At 47.7% G+C, this 16,776-nt stretch overlaps 2 protein-coding genes across 4 annotated transcripts in view; one reads left to right on the forward strand and one right to left on the reverse strand.

Moving 5' to 3' along the window:
• Window positions 1-13,785, forward strand: part of TTLL9 (tubulin tyrosine ligase like 9) — a 53,216-nt gene extending 39,431 nt beyond the window's left edge. Inside the window, exons 10-14 of one of the 3 annotated variants that reach the window (XM_019645725.1) lie at window positions 3,648-3,706; window positions 4,393-4,589; window positions 6,091-6,204; window positions 7,404-7,528; window positions 10,053-12,347. In XM_019645725.1, coding sequence (XP_019501270.1) covers window positions 3,648-3,706; window positions 4,393-4,589; window positions 6,091-6,204; window positions 7,404-7,528; window positions 10,053-10,207 — 650 coding nt within the window. In that variant the 3' untranslated portion in view covers window positions 10,208-12,347. Of the gene's footprint in view, window positions 1-3,647; window positions 3,707-4,392; window positions 4,590-6,090; window positions 6,205-7,403; window positions 7,529-10,052 lie in introns of all 3 variants that reach the window. The other 2 variants (XM_019645726.1, XM_019645727.1) reach the window with 2 other exon arrangements.
• Window positions 13,786-14,432: 647 nt separating this feature from the next.
• The window catches only part of PDRG1 (p53 and DNA damage regulated 1), a 7,354-nt gene continuing 5,010 nt past the window's right edge, over window positions 14,433-16,776 (reverse strand). Inside the window, exons 4-5 of the mRNA XM_019645732.1 lie at window positions 16,000-16,080; window positions 14,433-15,400 (exon numbers count right to left, since the gene is read on the reverse strand). Coding sequence (XP_019501277.1) covers window positions 15,318-15,400; window positions 16,000-16,080 — 164 coding nt within the window. The 3' untranslated portion in view covers window positions 14,433-15,317. The remainder of the gene's footprint in view (window positions 15,401-15,999; window positions 16,081-16,776) is intronic.

Raw genomic sequence — 16,776 nt, forward strand, 5'->3', positions numbered from 1 at the left:
TTATACTTTCTCTTTTGTGTTTTCCTATCCTTTATTTATGTATTAGGGTCATAAAATTTTATTGGTAACAGTTCATGCGGGATTTTTCAGGTGACAAAAACTCCAGCCTGTGATATTTGCTACAAATCTTTACTCTAGTCATGTTTGCCTTTCATTTTTGTCTTGATATTCTATTTTTATTTTGACATAGCTGACTCTATCCACTAATTTTCTTTGATTTCTACTGTCATTTCTAAGCTAAGAAAATTCTTTCCCCTGAAATATTTCACAACTAATCAATTCCACTTCTCTACGGATTGGTTTGGGTTGTTCGTTTACTCTTTCCTACTTGGCCGTTTGGTCCGTCAGAACCTGGTTTCAGGTCTGGCTGTGGAGAGGGGAGGCTCCGAGGTCAGCTGACCAGTCACCCACTCTCCTCTCTTAGCCCCCTGCTCACTTCTCCCCTGAAGCTAAGGAAATCCCTGATTTCTCCTCACAGGCAGGAGCACTGTGTGAAGTGCTGGGAACAACCTTCCTCCATCACAAGGGGGTGAGGTCCCCTCTTAACCCAGTAACTCACTTTGCCTGAGTATCCTCTTTTCCTATTTTTTAATTACAGCTTGATTGAGATATGTTCACATACCACACAATTCACCCACTGAAAGCATACAGCCCAATTCTTTTTATCATATTCACACAACCGTCACTACAATCAGTTTTAGAACAATTTCGTGACCCCCCAAAAGACACCCTGTGCTCATTAGCTGCCATTTCCCATTTCCTTTCAAACTCCTCCCCGTCCCTTAGGCATCCACATTCTGTCTCTACATTTGCCTATTCCCGACATTTCCTATAGATGGATTCATATAATATGTGGTCTTTTGTGTTAGGCTTCTTTCATTTGGCTTAATGTTTTCAAGGTTCATTCATGTTGAAGCATGTATCAGTACTTCATTCCTTTTTATTGCCAAATAATATTCCACTGTATGGATGTAGCACATTTTATTTCTCCATTCATTGGTGGAGGCACATTTGGGTTGTTTCCACTCTTTGGCTATTATGAATAATGCTGCTGTGAACATTCATGTACAAGTTTTTATTTCTTGTTTTCATTTCTCTTGGATGTATACTAGAAGTGGAATTGCTAGTCACATGGTAATTCTATGTTTGACTTTTTCAAACATAGAAACATTTTCCAAAGCAGTGCACCATTTTACATTCCCACCAGGATGGTGTGAGGGTTCCAATTGCTCCACATCCTGGTCAACACTTGTTATCATCTGTCCTTTTTATTATAGCCACTCTAGTGGATGTGAAGTGGTTTGGATTTGCATTTCCCTAGTGATTAGCGATGTGAAGCATCTTTTTATGTGCTTCTTGGCCATTTGTAAATCTTCTTTCGTGAAATGTCTACTCCAAGTCTTTGCCCATTTTTTAATTGGATTGTCTTTTTAATTGTTGAGCTGTAAGAGTTCTTTATGTATTTTTTAAAAAAGATTTTTACTGGGGAATTGGGGGGATGGAAGCCGTGCTGGGGAATTGGGAGAAGGGGAACAGACAAGTTGCTGTCGTTTTGTTCTTCAGTCTAGTTGTGGAGGACGTTACTTCACTGGCCCAAGTTGGCACCATCATTGCGCTCTTCCCAGGCGAGGCACATCAGTCGCCGGCTTCTGGACGGCCGCTCACTGCGGCTGCTGGCCGCTCACGCTGGCTGCTGGCTATACACAGTGGCCCATGGCAACCCACCTGCCGTCGCTGGCGACTCACGGCAGCCCAGCTCCAGGTCAAGCTGTTGTTCAGCATCTTAGCTGTGGAGGGCAGCGTCACTGGCCCTCATATGTGGTATCCGAACCGGGGCCCTCTGGCGTCCCAAGCCAGTTCTTAACCATCACGCCACTCGGCCGGCCCTCTTTATGTATTTTTAATACTACTCCCTTCTCAAACACATGACTTACAAACATTCTCTCCCATTCTGTAGGTTGTCCTTTTTTTTTTTTTAGGACCATTTTTTTAGAACAGTTTTAGGTTCATAGCAAAACTGAGAGGAAGGTACAGAGCCTCCCCTATTATCAACATCCCCATCAATTTGTTACAGTTAATAAACCTACACTGACACATCATAATCACCCAAAGTCCACAGTTTACGTTAAGGTTGTATATTCAATAGGTTTGGACAAATGTATAATGACATGTGTCTATCATTATTGTATCATACAGAGTATTTTCACTGCCCTAAAAATCCTCTGTGCCCCACCTTTCCGCTTTCTTGACAATGTCCTTTGAAGCACAAACGTTTTTAATTTTGATGAAGTCCAATTTATCTATTTTTTCTTTTGTCACTTGTGCTTTTGGTGTCATATCCAAGGTCTGCCTAACCCAAGGTCGCAATGACTTGTATGTCATTCTAAGAGCTTTGAAGTTTTAGCTCTTTAGGTCCATGGTCCATGGAGCTAATTTTTGTCTATGGTATGAGGAAGGAGTCAACTTGTTTCTTTTACATGTGGATATCCAGGCATCCCCGCCCCATATGCTTCCTCCCTGCCATTCGAATTGCCTTGGCACACTTTTCAAAAATCAATTGACCATAAACATAAGGGCCCTTTTCCTATGTAGTGGTTTGTTATGCACTTATTCTTTTGAAACAAAGGCAGAAAAACTCTCAGACCAATGTGAAAAACAATCTTTGAAAAGCTCTCAAGAAGACATTCTAGGAAAATGGTGCTAAAGAGGATGCCCACCTTCTCTCTAGAGGCTGAAGGCAACTTCCCCTGTCCAATATGCTACAAACATGGAGGAACATATGTTTTAGAAGGATTAGACTTGGGTCAGTGACCTAGAGCATCTACTCCCCATCTGTAAACTGTCCCTGTAAGTCCTGGAGAAAGTTACGTCTTGTGGTCACTTCACGAGGTTTTGGGGGATCACTCTAATTTGCTTTTGGGGGGGGGGTGAGGGGAGGTGGTATTCGTATTCTGAATGGCTGTCCCTTAACCTCCCTGAGTCTCAAAGGTCTCTTCTTTGAGATGAGGAGCAAATGAGATGATGTGTTTGAATGTGCTCTGTAAGCTACAAAGTGCTGCCGACGGAACCGGTGGTGACAATGGTGATGCTATGGAAAGACAGCCTCTCAGAGCTGAGACTTCGAAGGCCATCTTGACCCCACCCCAAGTGGATCACTTCTCCACTATTCCTACAAAGTGGCCACCCAGCCTAAACTCCTCTAGTGACAGAGCTCAGAATGTCCTGAGCTGGCTCTTCTATATTTAGTCTTTCCACTTGTTAGAAAATGTTCTTTCCTCTTGAGCTGAAAAATCATAATACCAGCTACGCCAGGCACTGTAAGAGGTACTTCTGTACATTATCTTATCTGAGCTTTCAAATAACCCTATGAGGTCAGTCTACTACTCTGTACCCCCATTTAATAGGTGAGAAAATAGCCTCAGAGAGGTTAAGTGACTTGCTCAGGCGCCCACAGCCAGTAAAGACGCAGGCAAGATTTGAACCCAGACCCATCTGACTCCAAAGCCCATGCACATGATCTCCGGACTGTTTCGTAGCCTTCGCCATCAATTCCCAAGCAAGGGCCTTAGTTTGGTTCCTGGGGGGCTACATGGAGCAGAGCTCACCCTTCTTGTCCACACTGGTCCTTGACCACCAACCTCTGCCAGATGTTCACCTCACCAATGTTGCAGTGCAAAAGACGTCCCCCGACTACCACCCCGAGAAGGTGAGCAAGCTGGGCTTCCGCCCTCCAGGTACAGACAGCCTCTGGGACTGGCTGGGGTGGGGAAGTGGAGTGCCGAGGAGCCCAGGACAGGCATCAGCGAGGTCAGGCCCACCCTTCCCGTTTGCAGGGCCCAGGGCAAGAGTACAAATGGAGGTCCGTGCCGCATGTAGAGTCTAGATATTTAAAAGTCACGAATCAAACGAACATGCCTTTTAACAAAATGTGTTCTATCCTCCTGCCTTGACAGATATGACTCTATCTATCTATCTATCTATCTATCTATCTATCTATCTATCTATCATCTATCTAGTAACCTGCAAGGCTATGTTCAAATTTAGGACTCTGACTCTCCTTGAGCCTTGGGGTGCACTCATGGTCAGCATAGTCTGTTCCCAGGGTAGAGGCCTGAACAGGGCACTTGGGCAGGGACTTTTGGGGTCGTGGGTACCCAGCCTGTGTGCTCTAGCAAAAGGCACAGGCCCTGGGTGGACACATTCCCTTGGGCATACAGGATCTTCAGCCCACAGGGAGGGGCGCACTCAGGGCTCTCCTAACAACAGAACTCAGGGCTGGACCGCTCTTGTCCAAACCCGAGGCCCGTGCTGATGGTGATGGTGGGAGGGTCCATCAGGCCAGGTCCCAGCTCACTGAGGCCCCCTCTCCCAACCTGGGTGCACGGGCCCCAGGGCTGCAAGTGGATGCTGCAGCGCTTCCGACAGTACCTGGCGTCCAAGCACGGGCCCCAGGCGGTGGAGACCCTCTTCAGCGACATGGACAACATCTTCATCAGGAGCCTGCAGAGCGTTCAGAAGGTGATCATCAGTGACAAGCACTGCTTCGAGCTGTACGGCTATGACATCCTCGTAGACCAGGACCTCAAGCCGTAAGTGGGTGGGCAGGTGGCCCGGAGAGCCGGGGGACGTTGTGCACACTCTGCACCCAGACTGCCCAGAGTTGAGCTCAGCCCACCACTTCCTCTTTCTGTGCCTTAATTTGCCTGTCTGTAAAATGGTCATTGTTATGAGGAATGAATGAGGTATTGTCTATAGAGCACTGAACTCCTGGCACTAAGAGGCCTTTCCTGAATATACTGAGTCAGGGATCCTACCCTGGAACCAGGCAAGAACGTCCCCTCTGCAAGCCCTGGTGCTCTGGGGAGGCAAAGTGCCGTGTAAGGGAGTATCATGGTGATCCCTGCCAAGAATTCGGTGCACTCCTACAGTGCCCATGAGGAGGCTGAGCTGACAAGCAGAATAAGCCTGAGAAGGCAAGGATCACAGCAATGGCCCTCACATGATACAACAGCACATGGAAGCCCAGTGGGGTTGTTCTGGGAGCTTGAGGTCAAGCAGGGCCAGGCCTGGGGTCATAGCTCCTGGGCTGAGCTGCTCCCCGACAGCACTGCAGCTCCTGGACCCAGCCCCTCCCCAGGGTCATGTATGGTGTTAAGGGGCTTTCTGAGCCAGGAGTAGGCGTCGTAGAGCGAGACCTAATTGGGGCCTGGGTTTGAGGAAACAGCGTTCTGACGGCAGCGGGTCGGTCTCCTTTGTCTCCTGGGGCGACATGTGGCCGCGGGCATTAGAGTGGACACTGATGGGGAAAACAAGCCTGGGAGGAGGCAGCAGAGAGCGGAAAGTGGGGCCCAAGTGTCCCACTGGCCTGCTGGGTAAGCGCTTTCCTCTCTGTGCCCCAGGTTCTTGTCCGTAAATGACCGGGTTGCACAAAACAGGAGGTTGCAAGCTGGAGGCCCTCGGGCTGCTTTTGACACTTTGAGTTTGGCCTTCAGAATGTTTTTTTGGTTGGTTTTCATTTAAATTCATTGACAATCTCTAAAAATTGGGAGATGTTTACACAGAAATCTGGATTTGGGACTTTTGTGGAAAATCCAGATGATCTCGTAATTCTGGGCTCACATTCCCACAGGGTAACACTCGCGTGGAGCTGGCCACAGCCACCCCTTTAGACAGTGGAATGCTTTTTCCAGTTCGCTCCAGTCTCCCCCCCTCCCCTCCTACTCCCCAACCCCTGACAGGGCAGTGGATGCCAGCTTTAGGCCAACTGTCACAAGGAAAGGGAAGGTGTTCTTGTACTCATAGCTCTACTGGAAGAAGGAAAAGCAATAAAAGACACAAAGGCATCAAAATCATTCTAACCCCCACCAGCTTGCCTCATTTATTGCCTGGTCCCTGTGGGAGTTTCAAGTCTGTGACAATTGTTCTCAGAAATTTTAGCCACTGAAGCCTTTCTTCTAATGGAAAAGCGGAGAGAGCGACTCTGGTTGAATTGCGGGTGGGGCCCCGGCACCCCATCTAGCCTCTCAGTGGAATTCCAGGGTCTCCAAGGACCAGGTAACCCTAAGGCTCTCCATTCCCCTCCTTTCCCAGATGGCTGCTGGAGGTCAATGCGTCCCCATCGCTGACAGCCAGTAGCGAGGAAGACTATGAGCTCAAGACCTGCCTCCTGGAAGACACCCTGCACATCGTGGACATGGAGGCCAGGTGAGGGAGGGCAGCCTTGTTCATACACCCCCATACATGACAATCAGGGCTTTCACCATGGAAGATGGAGAACTCAGAAGCTTGAAACTTGAGCGGCCCTCAGAGACAGCTCTGGTCTGCCCTGCCATTTTATAGATGGAAAAACTGAGATGTCCACGCAAGGTTGGAGCCTGGTCCAAGGACTCAGCCCTTTCAGGGCAGAGCAAGTTTCTGACATTTGGTCCAGCAGAATTTCCTTGAAACTTCCTGACTGTGGGACTCTGGACCAGTCATGTCACCTTTCTGAGCCTCAGTTTTCTCATCTGTAAAATGGGAAATGTCATGTCTCCCTCTCAGGATTGTTAATTTACCAAGATAATTTATTGTCAAATGCCTAGCTACAGTAAGTGCTCAATAAGAGACAATATATTATTATAACAATGTGTATACAACGGAGAAATCCAGGGCCTAACTTCAGGAATGCCTGAATCTAGGTGCTCAGTCAGTGTTGGTTGGTCTACTCTCTCTCCCTATCTTTCTCCTCTCTCCCTCTCTCATCTCTTTCCTCTATATTAGCTTTCCCCCAGTTATTCCAGCAAGAGTTTGGGGGCTGACTCTCATTGCTCATTGGTGGGGATTGGGTCACATACCCATCTCTAAACCAATCATTATGACTCTGATTGGCCAGGCTTAGTTCTTGTGCCCACCTCTCAGGGGGATATGATGAGAGAGGAAGCAGGGGCTCTCAAAGGTAAGACTGAGGTGTACGCTTAGGCTGAAAGAAGGTGAAATGCATGCCCAGTAGGCAGAACCTCAAGTGTCCACTATATCTACCATCACTCATTCATTCAATAAACATTTGAGTCCCTACTGTGTGCCAGGCCTTGTACCACACACTGGGGACACAGTAAAGTACAGGACAGGTGCAGGCCCCCCTCTTCACGGAGTTTATAGCCTGGGGAGGACAGCAGACTTTAAACCAGAATTCACAAGAAGGTGTACATTACTAAGGGTGAGCGTGAGAGCCTCGGGACAAAAACAGGGACGACTCCTCTGAGACCTATGTGGGCACCTGGGAAGCAGCCAGTGAGTGGATGAACAAAAGAAGGAATTTTAAGTGTGGGAACCAGTAGGGTGCGGGGATGAATCAGCAACCTGCTTGGGTCGCGGGGCCTACCAGGTGCACCTTCCTTAATCCTTTGTGTCTCCTGTCTGTCCAGGCTCACTGGGAGGGAGAAGAGAGTGGGAGGCTTTGACCTCATGTGGAATGATGGCCCTGTCAGCAGAGAAGAGGGGCCCCCTGACCTGTCGGGGATGGGGAACTTTGTGACCAACACACACCTCGGTATGTGGGGCCAGGAGGGGACTGGGTACCAGGAATGCGTCATGGGAGGTGCCAGGTAATCTAGGAGGCAGCTTGGTACAGTGGTTAGACTGTTTTAATTTGATCTACAATTTATCAGCTGTATGACCTTGAGCAAAGGACTTAACCTCTCTGTTCTTTATCTGTAAAATGAAGATTAAATAGTTTCTACCTCAGTGTGTGCCTAGAATACTGCCTGGCGCATGGTGAGAGATATTAACCTGTCAGGAGGTGGATTTCAAAAGGCTTAGGAAAACAAACAAACAAACGAAAACCTCGCACGATATGTTAAGAGAAATTAAGGACTTCAGGACTTGACTTTAAACTTGGTGTTTAAAAACAATGAAAATTTTCCCTGATTGTAAAAATTATTCACATTTATTGTAGAATATTTGAAAACTAAAGAAGGAAATTTTTAAAAACCATCCAGACATAATCATCTTTAACAATCTGGTGTATTTCCTTCCAGTTTTTCAAAAATGCATATAGTCATACTTTTTCTTTTATAAAATTGGCATCGGACTGGAGTTCTGAGTCCCGCTTTTCCACATAACATTTTTCACATCATTCAAAAATATTGGTAAGAGCCTCTCTCTTGGCAACACTTTTTGGCTAGGTCCAAACTAAGTATTTTACATGCATTATCTCATTTCAGCTTTAGGCATTTATTATCAGTTTACAGATGAGGAAATGGTCTCCAGATGTTACACAACGTGGTTAAGGTCTCGTTTGTAAGTGGTGAGCTGGGACTTGAACTCTAATCTGTCTGAGTCCAAAACCCGAATGCCTACCTGCTGGGCCCTCCTGTTCCTCAGAACAGTTAAAGACAAAATTACCATATGACAACAAAACATTCTAGCTTGTGTAGATGCCAAATTTGCTAAACCAATTTCTTATAATGGAGCACTTGGCATGATTTCAATTTTTTACTTTTATAAACAATGCCATGATGAACATCCTTTCACATACAGCTCAACTGAAAACCTGGCTGTTTCTTTAGGACAGATTCCTAGAAGTAGAATTACTGGGTCAAAAGGATGGACTTATTACAGCCAAATTGCTTTCTACAAAGATTATATGAATTTGCCAGCTCTGAATTAAAAAAAAAACAAACAAAAAATTTCACCAACTTGTGCATTCCATTGATTACTGGTGAGGTTTCAGATTTTTAGATTCATATTTCTTCTTTTGTAAGCTGTCCATATTCTTTATCTATTTTTCAATGGGTTGTTTACATTTTTCTAAATGTATAAAGGCCTTCGATATTAATATGTTGAGGATATTCTCCCTGTCGAAGTTGTAAACATTTTCCTGAGTTTGCAATTTGCTTTTTAAATTTTGTGACATCTTTTTTTATTTTTTAATTTTATTGGAGAATTGGGGGAGGGGGACAGACAAGTTGCTGCCCCTTTTGCTCTTCAGTCTAGTTGTGGAGGACGTTGCTTCACTGGCCCATGTTGGTATTATCATTGCATGCCTCCCGGGCGAGGCAGTCACTCCCCGGCCATTGGACAGCAGCTCATGAAAGCTCACGCCCACTGCTGGCCAGCCCCACTGCAGCCCAGTTCCAGGTTTAGCTGCTGTTCACCATCTTTGCTGTAGAGGGCGCAGGGTCACTGTTCGGCATGTGGGGCCTGAACCAGGGCCCTGCTGCTCAGAGCTGGCATCTCAAGCCAACTCTTTTTTTTTTGTTTTAAGATTTTTTTATTGGGGCATTGGGGGATGGGAACAGCGCTGGGGAAAGGGGACCAGCCAAGTTGCTGTCCTTTTGTTCTTTAGTCTAGTTGTGGAGGATGTTGTTTCACTGGCCCAAGTTGGCACCATCATTGCGCTCTTCCTGGGTAAGGCAGATCGGTCGCCGGCTTCTGGACGGCCGCTCACTGTGGCTGCTGGCCGCTCACGCTGGCTTCTGGCTACACAAGGTAGCCCATGGCGACCCACTGCAGTAGGGGCTGCAGCCTACGCCGTCGCCAGCGACTCACGGCAGCCCAGCTCCAGGTTGAGCTGTTGTTGAGCATCTTAGCTGTGGAGGGCAGTGTCACTAGTCCTCATATGTGGGATCCGAACCGGGGCCCTCTGGCGTCCCAAGCCAACTCTTAACCAATGTGCCACTTGGCCGGCCCAATGGCATCTTTTTTTAATGAAAAGTTTTAAATCTTTTCAAGGGTTTAGCATGATATAGGATTGGGTGCAAACAACTAAAAAGCCAACTATTATTAACAGTTACACAGAGGGACTGATTTATCTTGAGCCACAGGACGACTTGAGGTTGGCAGTACAGGTCTGACATAATGGCTGCACGATGCCCCCAAGGACTCAGCTCTTTCCTTTTTCTGTTTTGTCATACTCAGCAGGTTGCCTTGGTGCTCATGCTTGTTGCCTCATAGTTGCAAGAGAGCTGCTCTAACTCCAAGGCACTCCATATTTCCTTGTCCTAGACAGGAAGAAATAGGAAGGCCCTGGGGCTAAAGCCTTTCCTTCAAGCTTTGACTCTTTATTCCAAAAGGGAAGCCCTCCCAGGGAGATCTGCTGACATCTTACCCACCAGAACGAGGCCACATGGCCACCCCAGCTGCAAGGAAGCCAGGATGTCAAGTAGTTTGCCTTGAGGAAGGCAAAGAGTTGAGGTTTGTAAATGGCTTTTTCACAGCACATCCCTAGTGTCTGCCACGTTGCTGTTGTTGGAGGATGACTGTGTAGTGCTTTCCAGCTGTGCAGATAATCACCTAGAAATCTTGTTAAAATGCAGATTATGATTCAGTAGATCTGGAATGGGGCCCAAGATTCTGCATATCTAACAAGCTCCTGGGTGACGCTCCGTTAGTTAGCTGTCACTGGGTAATAAACCCTCCCTAAGCCTCACAGTTTAAAACAACTATCTTATTTGCTATTCATTCTTTAGGTGTCGCCAAGGTCACTCATAGGGCTGCAGGCACCTGGCAGATTTACTGAGACTTGATGGCCTAGGATTGCCTCATTCACATGTGTGGTGGTTGATACTGTTAGCTGGGTCTCTCTTTTTAGGTGGCCACTTGTCCCCCAGCAGTGCTGCCCTAGCCTCTTCACATGGTCGTCTCAGGATTCCAAAGCGGCAAGAGAAGACGTAGCAAAGCCTCTTGAGGCCTAGGCTTAGAAGTCCCACAATGTCACTCTGCCACAATCCATTAGTTAAAACTAGTCAAGCCCAGATTCTCAGGGTGAGGAAACAGACTCCACCTCTTGGTGGGAGGGGTGGCAAAGTCACCTTGCAGAGAGGTGGGCATATAGGAATGAGAGAAATTGTTGCAGCTCTCTTTGCTAGCAAACTATCACAGATATCCATGCTGCTGGTTCCTGGACCCTGTTCAAATAGCAAAGGTTCAGAACAGTGGTTCTCCACCTTGGCCGTATATTGGAATCACGTGGGAGCTTTAACAAAGACCGATGTCTGCGGGAGATAAAGATACAGTTGGTCTGGACATTGGTCTGTTTTAAAGCTCCCAGATGACTCCAAAGCACAGCCTAGGTTGACAGCCACTGCTTCAAAAGTCTCGAGAATAATCCCCAAGTCTCCAGTGGAGTGTCTGGACAGATGGTGGTGAATATAAGAGGTACTGCTGGGGGTGGGGAAAGTATTGATGAGATGAGTTAGGGATGTGTTGAGGGATATCCTGGTGCAAAAATCAGCAGATAACTGAGACAAGCTTAGAATGCCAAGGAGAGATTTGCATTGGACGTGAAGATTTGGGAGTTACACGAGCCAAATTCAGGTAAAGCTAGGGTTCCATGGAAATCACTTTGGACAACCCTGGGGATGCAGATAGTGGGTTCTCAGCTCAGTGAAGCCTTGATGACCAGTGGGTGCCTAGGAGGCTAAGAAAGATGACTGAACCTCCTGGTCAGTAGTTGTGGCCATGCAGATTCAGTCATTCAACCAGCATGTGTGAGTGCCATCAATGTGCCTGGCACAAGATTCAATGATGAATTGAGTTGCCTCAAGGGTCAGCTCTGAGAGCAAATAGGAAATAGGTAACACTGTGAACATGCTGGCAGACGAGGTGTCTCAGAAGCTCAGGTCAGCCTTTCAGCATGGACTGCCTGGGACACACTTCCATGAGAGCAGGGGCAGCTTGTAGGGAAGATTCATCTCTTAGCCAATTGTGCCTGACACAGAGGGTTGGCTAAAGGAGGAAAGCTAACATTTAACCTATTAGGTACCAGGCACTGTGCTAGCTTTAACACATTTTCACTGAGCAGAGCCAAAAGGAAAGGCAGTATGGGGTAGTGGTTAAAAGCTTGACCTCTGGAGCTAGGTAGCCTAGGTTCAAGCCCCAGTTGTACTTACTGTGTGATTTGGAGCAAATTACTTAGCCTCTCTGAGCCTTTTTTCTCTTCTACACATCATTCCAGTGAGAGCTCAACAAGTTAATCTAAATACATTGAGCAGTACCTGAGGTAAGTCCCCAATGAATGTTACCTTCTTTTGATGATCTTTACACTCATCCCATAAAGCAGGTATCCTGGTTTACAGATGAGAAAACTGATGCTCGAAGAGGAAAATGACCTAAGTTCAGGAGTGGAGCCAGGATGCGAACCACAGGCCATCCATGGTTGCATGGCTCTTGCTGTCCCCTCTTCCCACCAGTCAGTGGAAGCACAGGCCACTCCACTCCCCCGCAAACCCCCTTTTCTAAGGACAGGCCATCACAGCCAATACTCCACTTCCCTTCCAGGTTGCATCAATGATCGGAAAAAACAGCTGAGGCAGCTGTTCCGCTCCCTTCAAGGCCAGAAGAAAACTTCCAGTTAATACCCAGCCGCTGCGGAGAAAGTGACCCTGGGAGGTGCCGTGCCAGCCAGTCCCCTCCCCACTCCATTTCCAGCACAGCAGCACCTCAGCTCACTCACCTCCCTCCCTCTGCCTGGGCCAGGCCCCCTGGTTTCCCCGGCCCCATGGGACTTAACCTTACAGGTTGGCTTGGTGATCAGGCCCAGAGGACAAGTGCAGCAAGTTCTGCTACACCAGAGATCACATCTAATAAATGAGCACAGGCCTTACTCAGTCACTGGGCACCGGGTCTGGCTCAGGGGATGCTGTCGGCCATAGCTACATCCTCCTGACTCTCCCGACTTTGACCTGTTGATATCTATCAGGTCAGTGCTGAAAGCGTCCTCCAGGAGTATAGGGTTCAGGAGCAAGGAGTTATTAGATTGTGCTTATTAGGGGTCTGGAGAAGGACTGAACCCGAAGCACATCTTCCCCTCCTTGTAATACTTTATTTAACCTTGCCTGTCAGGGGAACCCACTGACCTCCCCTGACCACCTGAAAACCAGGCCAGAGCATCCCCATTTCTCAGATGGACAAGGTAAGGATCAGGAAGGCAGAGCTGCTTGGTGAAGGTCCCTGCAAAAGTGCACTTATCTAAATCAGCTGGGTGATATAGGTGCCTCAAATAGGTTGAAAACTGAGCCTTTTAAACCAGAAAGCCTTGGGCTGGCAGGCAAGGAGATGGCTTGGGGAGTTGGGTGCAAGTAGAAATTTCTGCATTTTCCACATTCCTATGCCTCCTTTTGGTTTAATGGGTTACTCCAAGGGTGGGCTGGTGGGCTAACTGCTCCATGGAGGACCCCAGGCAGCTCCCTCTACCACTCTCCCTGCTAAGGACAGTTCTTTTGGCTGCAAACAGCAGAATCTGACTGCCCAGAAAAGTACTGGCAAGGCCAAGAAGTGAACCAGTTAGCCTTGAGGCCAGAAGCCGGGCCACTTTTGGTCTCCTGCCTGCAGAGCACAGTGACTTCCCTTCATCCCTGTGACAAAAGCAAGCTCAAACAGCCCTAGGTACAGGTTGCACCTTGCCAGCAGAATCTGATTGGCTCTTTTTTGGTCTAGCATCCACGTTGCGAGATAGGCAGGGGCAATGTTCAGACAAGAGAAACTGTGAGCCACGCAGTCATTCATACCAGACAGTATCTACCAAAATGAATGCTGCAACTCTTTTTAAAAATTATATTAAAAAATATGCAACATAACAGTGACATGTTCTTCCCTTCCACCCCAACCATGCAGTTTGTTCCGAGGGAACCATGTAGTGATTGCATACAAATCACCAGCTTATTAGACACCTGTCCTGCCTTGCTTTTCTCCCTTAATCTTGAAGCTTGTTCCAAATCAGAGCTCAAGAGCTTCCTTATTCTTTGTTTTTATTTTTTATTGGGGGAACAGCCATGGTCATTGGTGACACATTGCTTTCATGCTACAAATGGCACAGTTGACTTTTTTAGGGAGGGTGCAGCTCAGTGTCCCACGTGGGGACTGAACCGGCAACCTTGGTGTTATCAGCACCACTCATTAACCAACTGAGTTAACCAGTCACCCCCCAAGAGCTTCCTTATTCTTGATTATAGCTGTGTAGTGTTTCACTACCTGGAGCTATCAATTCCTGTAACTAGTCTACTGTGGACAGACATGAAGTTTCCAATTCCATCTCTCTACTTCTTAGGGCCATCATGAAATAGCAATTTCTACAAAAAACCCCCAAGAGGATGTAGAATTGTAAGTCTGGGCCTAATTTGACTTATGTATTTTGTTTGACCAACACCCAAGTTTAAAAAATGTTTCTAAATTATTTTAGTATTAAGCAGTATTTAAAAGAGAAGATTCACCTTAAAACCCCCAATTTCTAGCTCCTCTTGGAGAAAACACAAGACCTGTGTTCCCACATAACTATCAGCAGGAGCCGAGGGAGCCAGGGGCACGGTGGTGTTCCCTCTCAGTTTTGCCATCTGTAACTGCCTGTCTAAGCCTGCTATCATTTCAAGGAACCACTGCTTGTTCATAGGTGGATCCTACAGGGAGTGGTATGCCCTCAGTTAAAGACTGAATGAGGTAAAGACTAGAAGCTGATATTCATTCACTAGGTAACATTTATTGAGCCTTCAATGAACAGGAAACACACCATGTTGCCCTCACAGCACATTCGCATTAGGATCTGAGACCACTGAAGGCAGACGGGAACCCCGAGAGCAGTGCGGGCGCAGGTCTTGCTTTCAGAGGTGGTGGAGGGGCATCCTGAATATGCCTAAAATGCTGAGAGTCCCCCTCCCCCATCTCTGACGCAGGACTCTGTAAGGCTGTTCTGACTAAAGAGCAGCTGTGGGGGGTTGATAGGCAGCACCTACCTGGCTCCATCAGGGATCAAGCAGGAAAATGGGCAAAAATGGAGGCAGTGGGGGAAAATGGGGCATCTGCTTAACAGATGGCTATGGTGAACCACAAAGCACCAAGATTCTGACCTTTGTTCAGAAACCACCTGTGAACCTCCTGCTTTATTCCAGTTATTACGCACACACTGCTTGAAAACGTCTCTCCCCCTTTCTGAGCGGAATGCTGGAATGAAGCTCCCACTCTTCCCTCTCCTTTCTGCCCTGCCTGGGGCCCATTTAAACAGCAGGCCACTGTTGAGAAGTGTCTGCTGCGGTCATTCTCATACCCCCACAGACGCTGTCCCCACCCACCTGCTGGTGGCTGCCAGGGCCTGTCAATGGGTCTTATGTCCACCCAGCCCCAGTGGTTAGGCTGGCAGACACCGGCAGGCTGAGGGTTCCCTCCCGCCGCCACGGAGCAGCCAAGTGCTATGGACAAAGAGGCTTCGGACAGGAGCCATGGCTGGATTCCTGATGCCTGATCCCTTACAAGGTAGAGCCTGTCCTTTCAGGTTTCAAGGTTGGGGAGTCCTGGGTCTTCCATGACCCCAGGGTGGGGGATAGGTCCCCTATCTTGGTTCTTGAGTTTCACCCTTTCAAGATGACCTTGAGAGCTTTCAGCTCATCCTGGTTGAGGGGGTTCAGGTTAAAGCCCTTCAGCTCCGGTTTGCCTAGAGGGAGAAGACAATCCATCAGCGAGGTGGGCCTTCTGCTGTCCAACCTACTGGCCCTGGAGTCAGGCCCAAGAAAGGGGCTTACACTGCATTCATGCTGCCAAACACTTGGCCTTGAGGTCTGACAGGGAAGGGCCTCAAATTTGCCATGCACTGAACAGACACATGGACGCACACTCCTGAGTTACCAAGACCCTACAGTCCTGCCTCTGCTGCCCAGAAACCTCCAGATTTCTGCCAGACCTGTGACCGACCTAACCTAAACCACTTACTTGCCTGAGGCCTTCTGAGTCCCCTCAATCAGAGCTACCCTGGTCCCCACACCATTCCCTGGCATGTAATGTGAGATACCCCAGGCAATTCTAGGTACCTGGAAAAGAACATGTGACAGGAAGAAAACCTCACAACTTCCTTGTCCATTCTATTAATATCTTGGGACAGTTAGAAACAACCACTGCCCGCTGTCCACAGCTTCAGTGCCACTCCATGCTGCCCAGGCCATCACCCACCTGGGAGGGGCTTTTCACCCCTGCCCTTCCAAGTCCATGTTCATGGTTCTCTCCCCTCCTGGTTCTCAGTCTCCCCCGGGCCAATACCTTGGGCCTCAAAGAGGCGGTAGACCTTCACTTTAAGTTCTTTCCGGAGTTTCTCTATTTCTTTATCCAGATGATCCTGATCTGAAAAAAGAGGTGAGCAAACCCGATGAGGTTATAGGTTATACTACAGACAGACTGTCCCAAAGGGCGTCTGGGATGCCAGCTTTTCTCCAGGCCCCTTGAGCATAAGGGCTCTTAGCGTTCAGGAAGGAAAAGGGAATTTCAGAGACCAACTGAGGAAAAAAACTAAAGGTTAGAGAAGAAACATGACCTGCCCACAACCATTGAGTGAGCCAAGGACCTGACTGAGCACATCAGTCCCCTGACCTGTTTTCGTTATTTAAAGTACCTTGGGCTGGTCAGTGGATAGGGAAGGCAACATCAGGATTTTAGGTTACTCTCATAAGAGTGACATTATGGAAAATCCAAATGTAAGAACAAAATGAAGAACCTAGACCCAGCCTACCCTAGGATGGATGGAAAATGGGTGGCTGAGGAAGTTTACAAACCAAAGTCCATCAAGGTGAGGGGTTTTTAGAAAAGCATGATTGTGGTAACACCGGACCTAAACAACCTAAACAATCAACGGGTGAGCGGAATGCTCAAGCTTAACCTATTTAGCCAGAGTGATTAGAAAACGTTATTTTACCCTAATAGACTGCATCTGAAGGCAAACTGCATTATGAGAAGTAGAGGCTAAAAAGCCCAATGATGGGGCCAGCTGAGTGGCTCAGTTGGTTAAGAGCTTGCTCAAGAGTGCAAGCTCTGAGCAACAGG

The sequence above is a fragment of the Hipposideros armiger genome, unplaced genomic scaffold (genome assembly GCF_001890085.2).
Source record: "Hipposideros armiger isolate ML-2016 unplaced genomic scaffold, ASM189008v1 scaffold_94, whole genome shotgun sequence".
NCBI classification, from domain to species: Eukaryota; Metazoa; Chordata; class Mammalia; order Chiroptera; family Hipposideridae; genus Hipposideros; species Hipposideros armiger.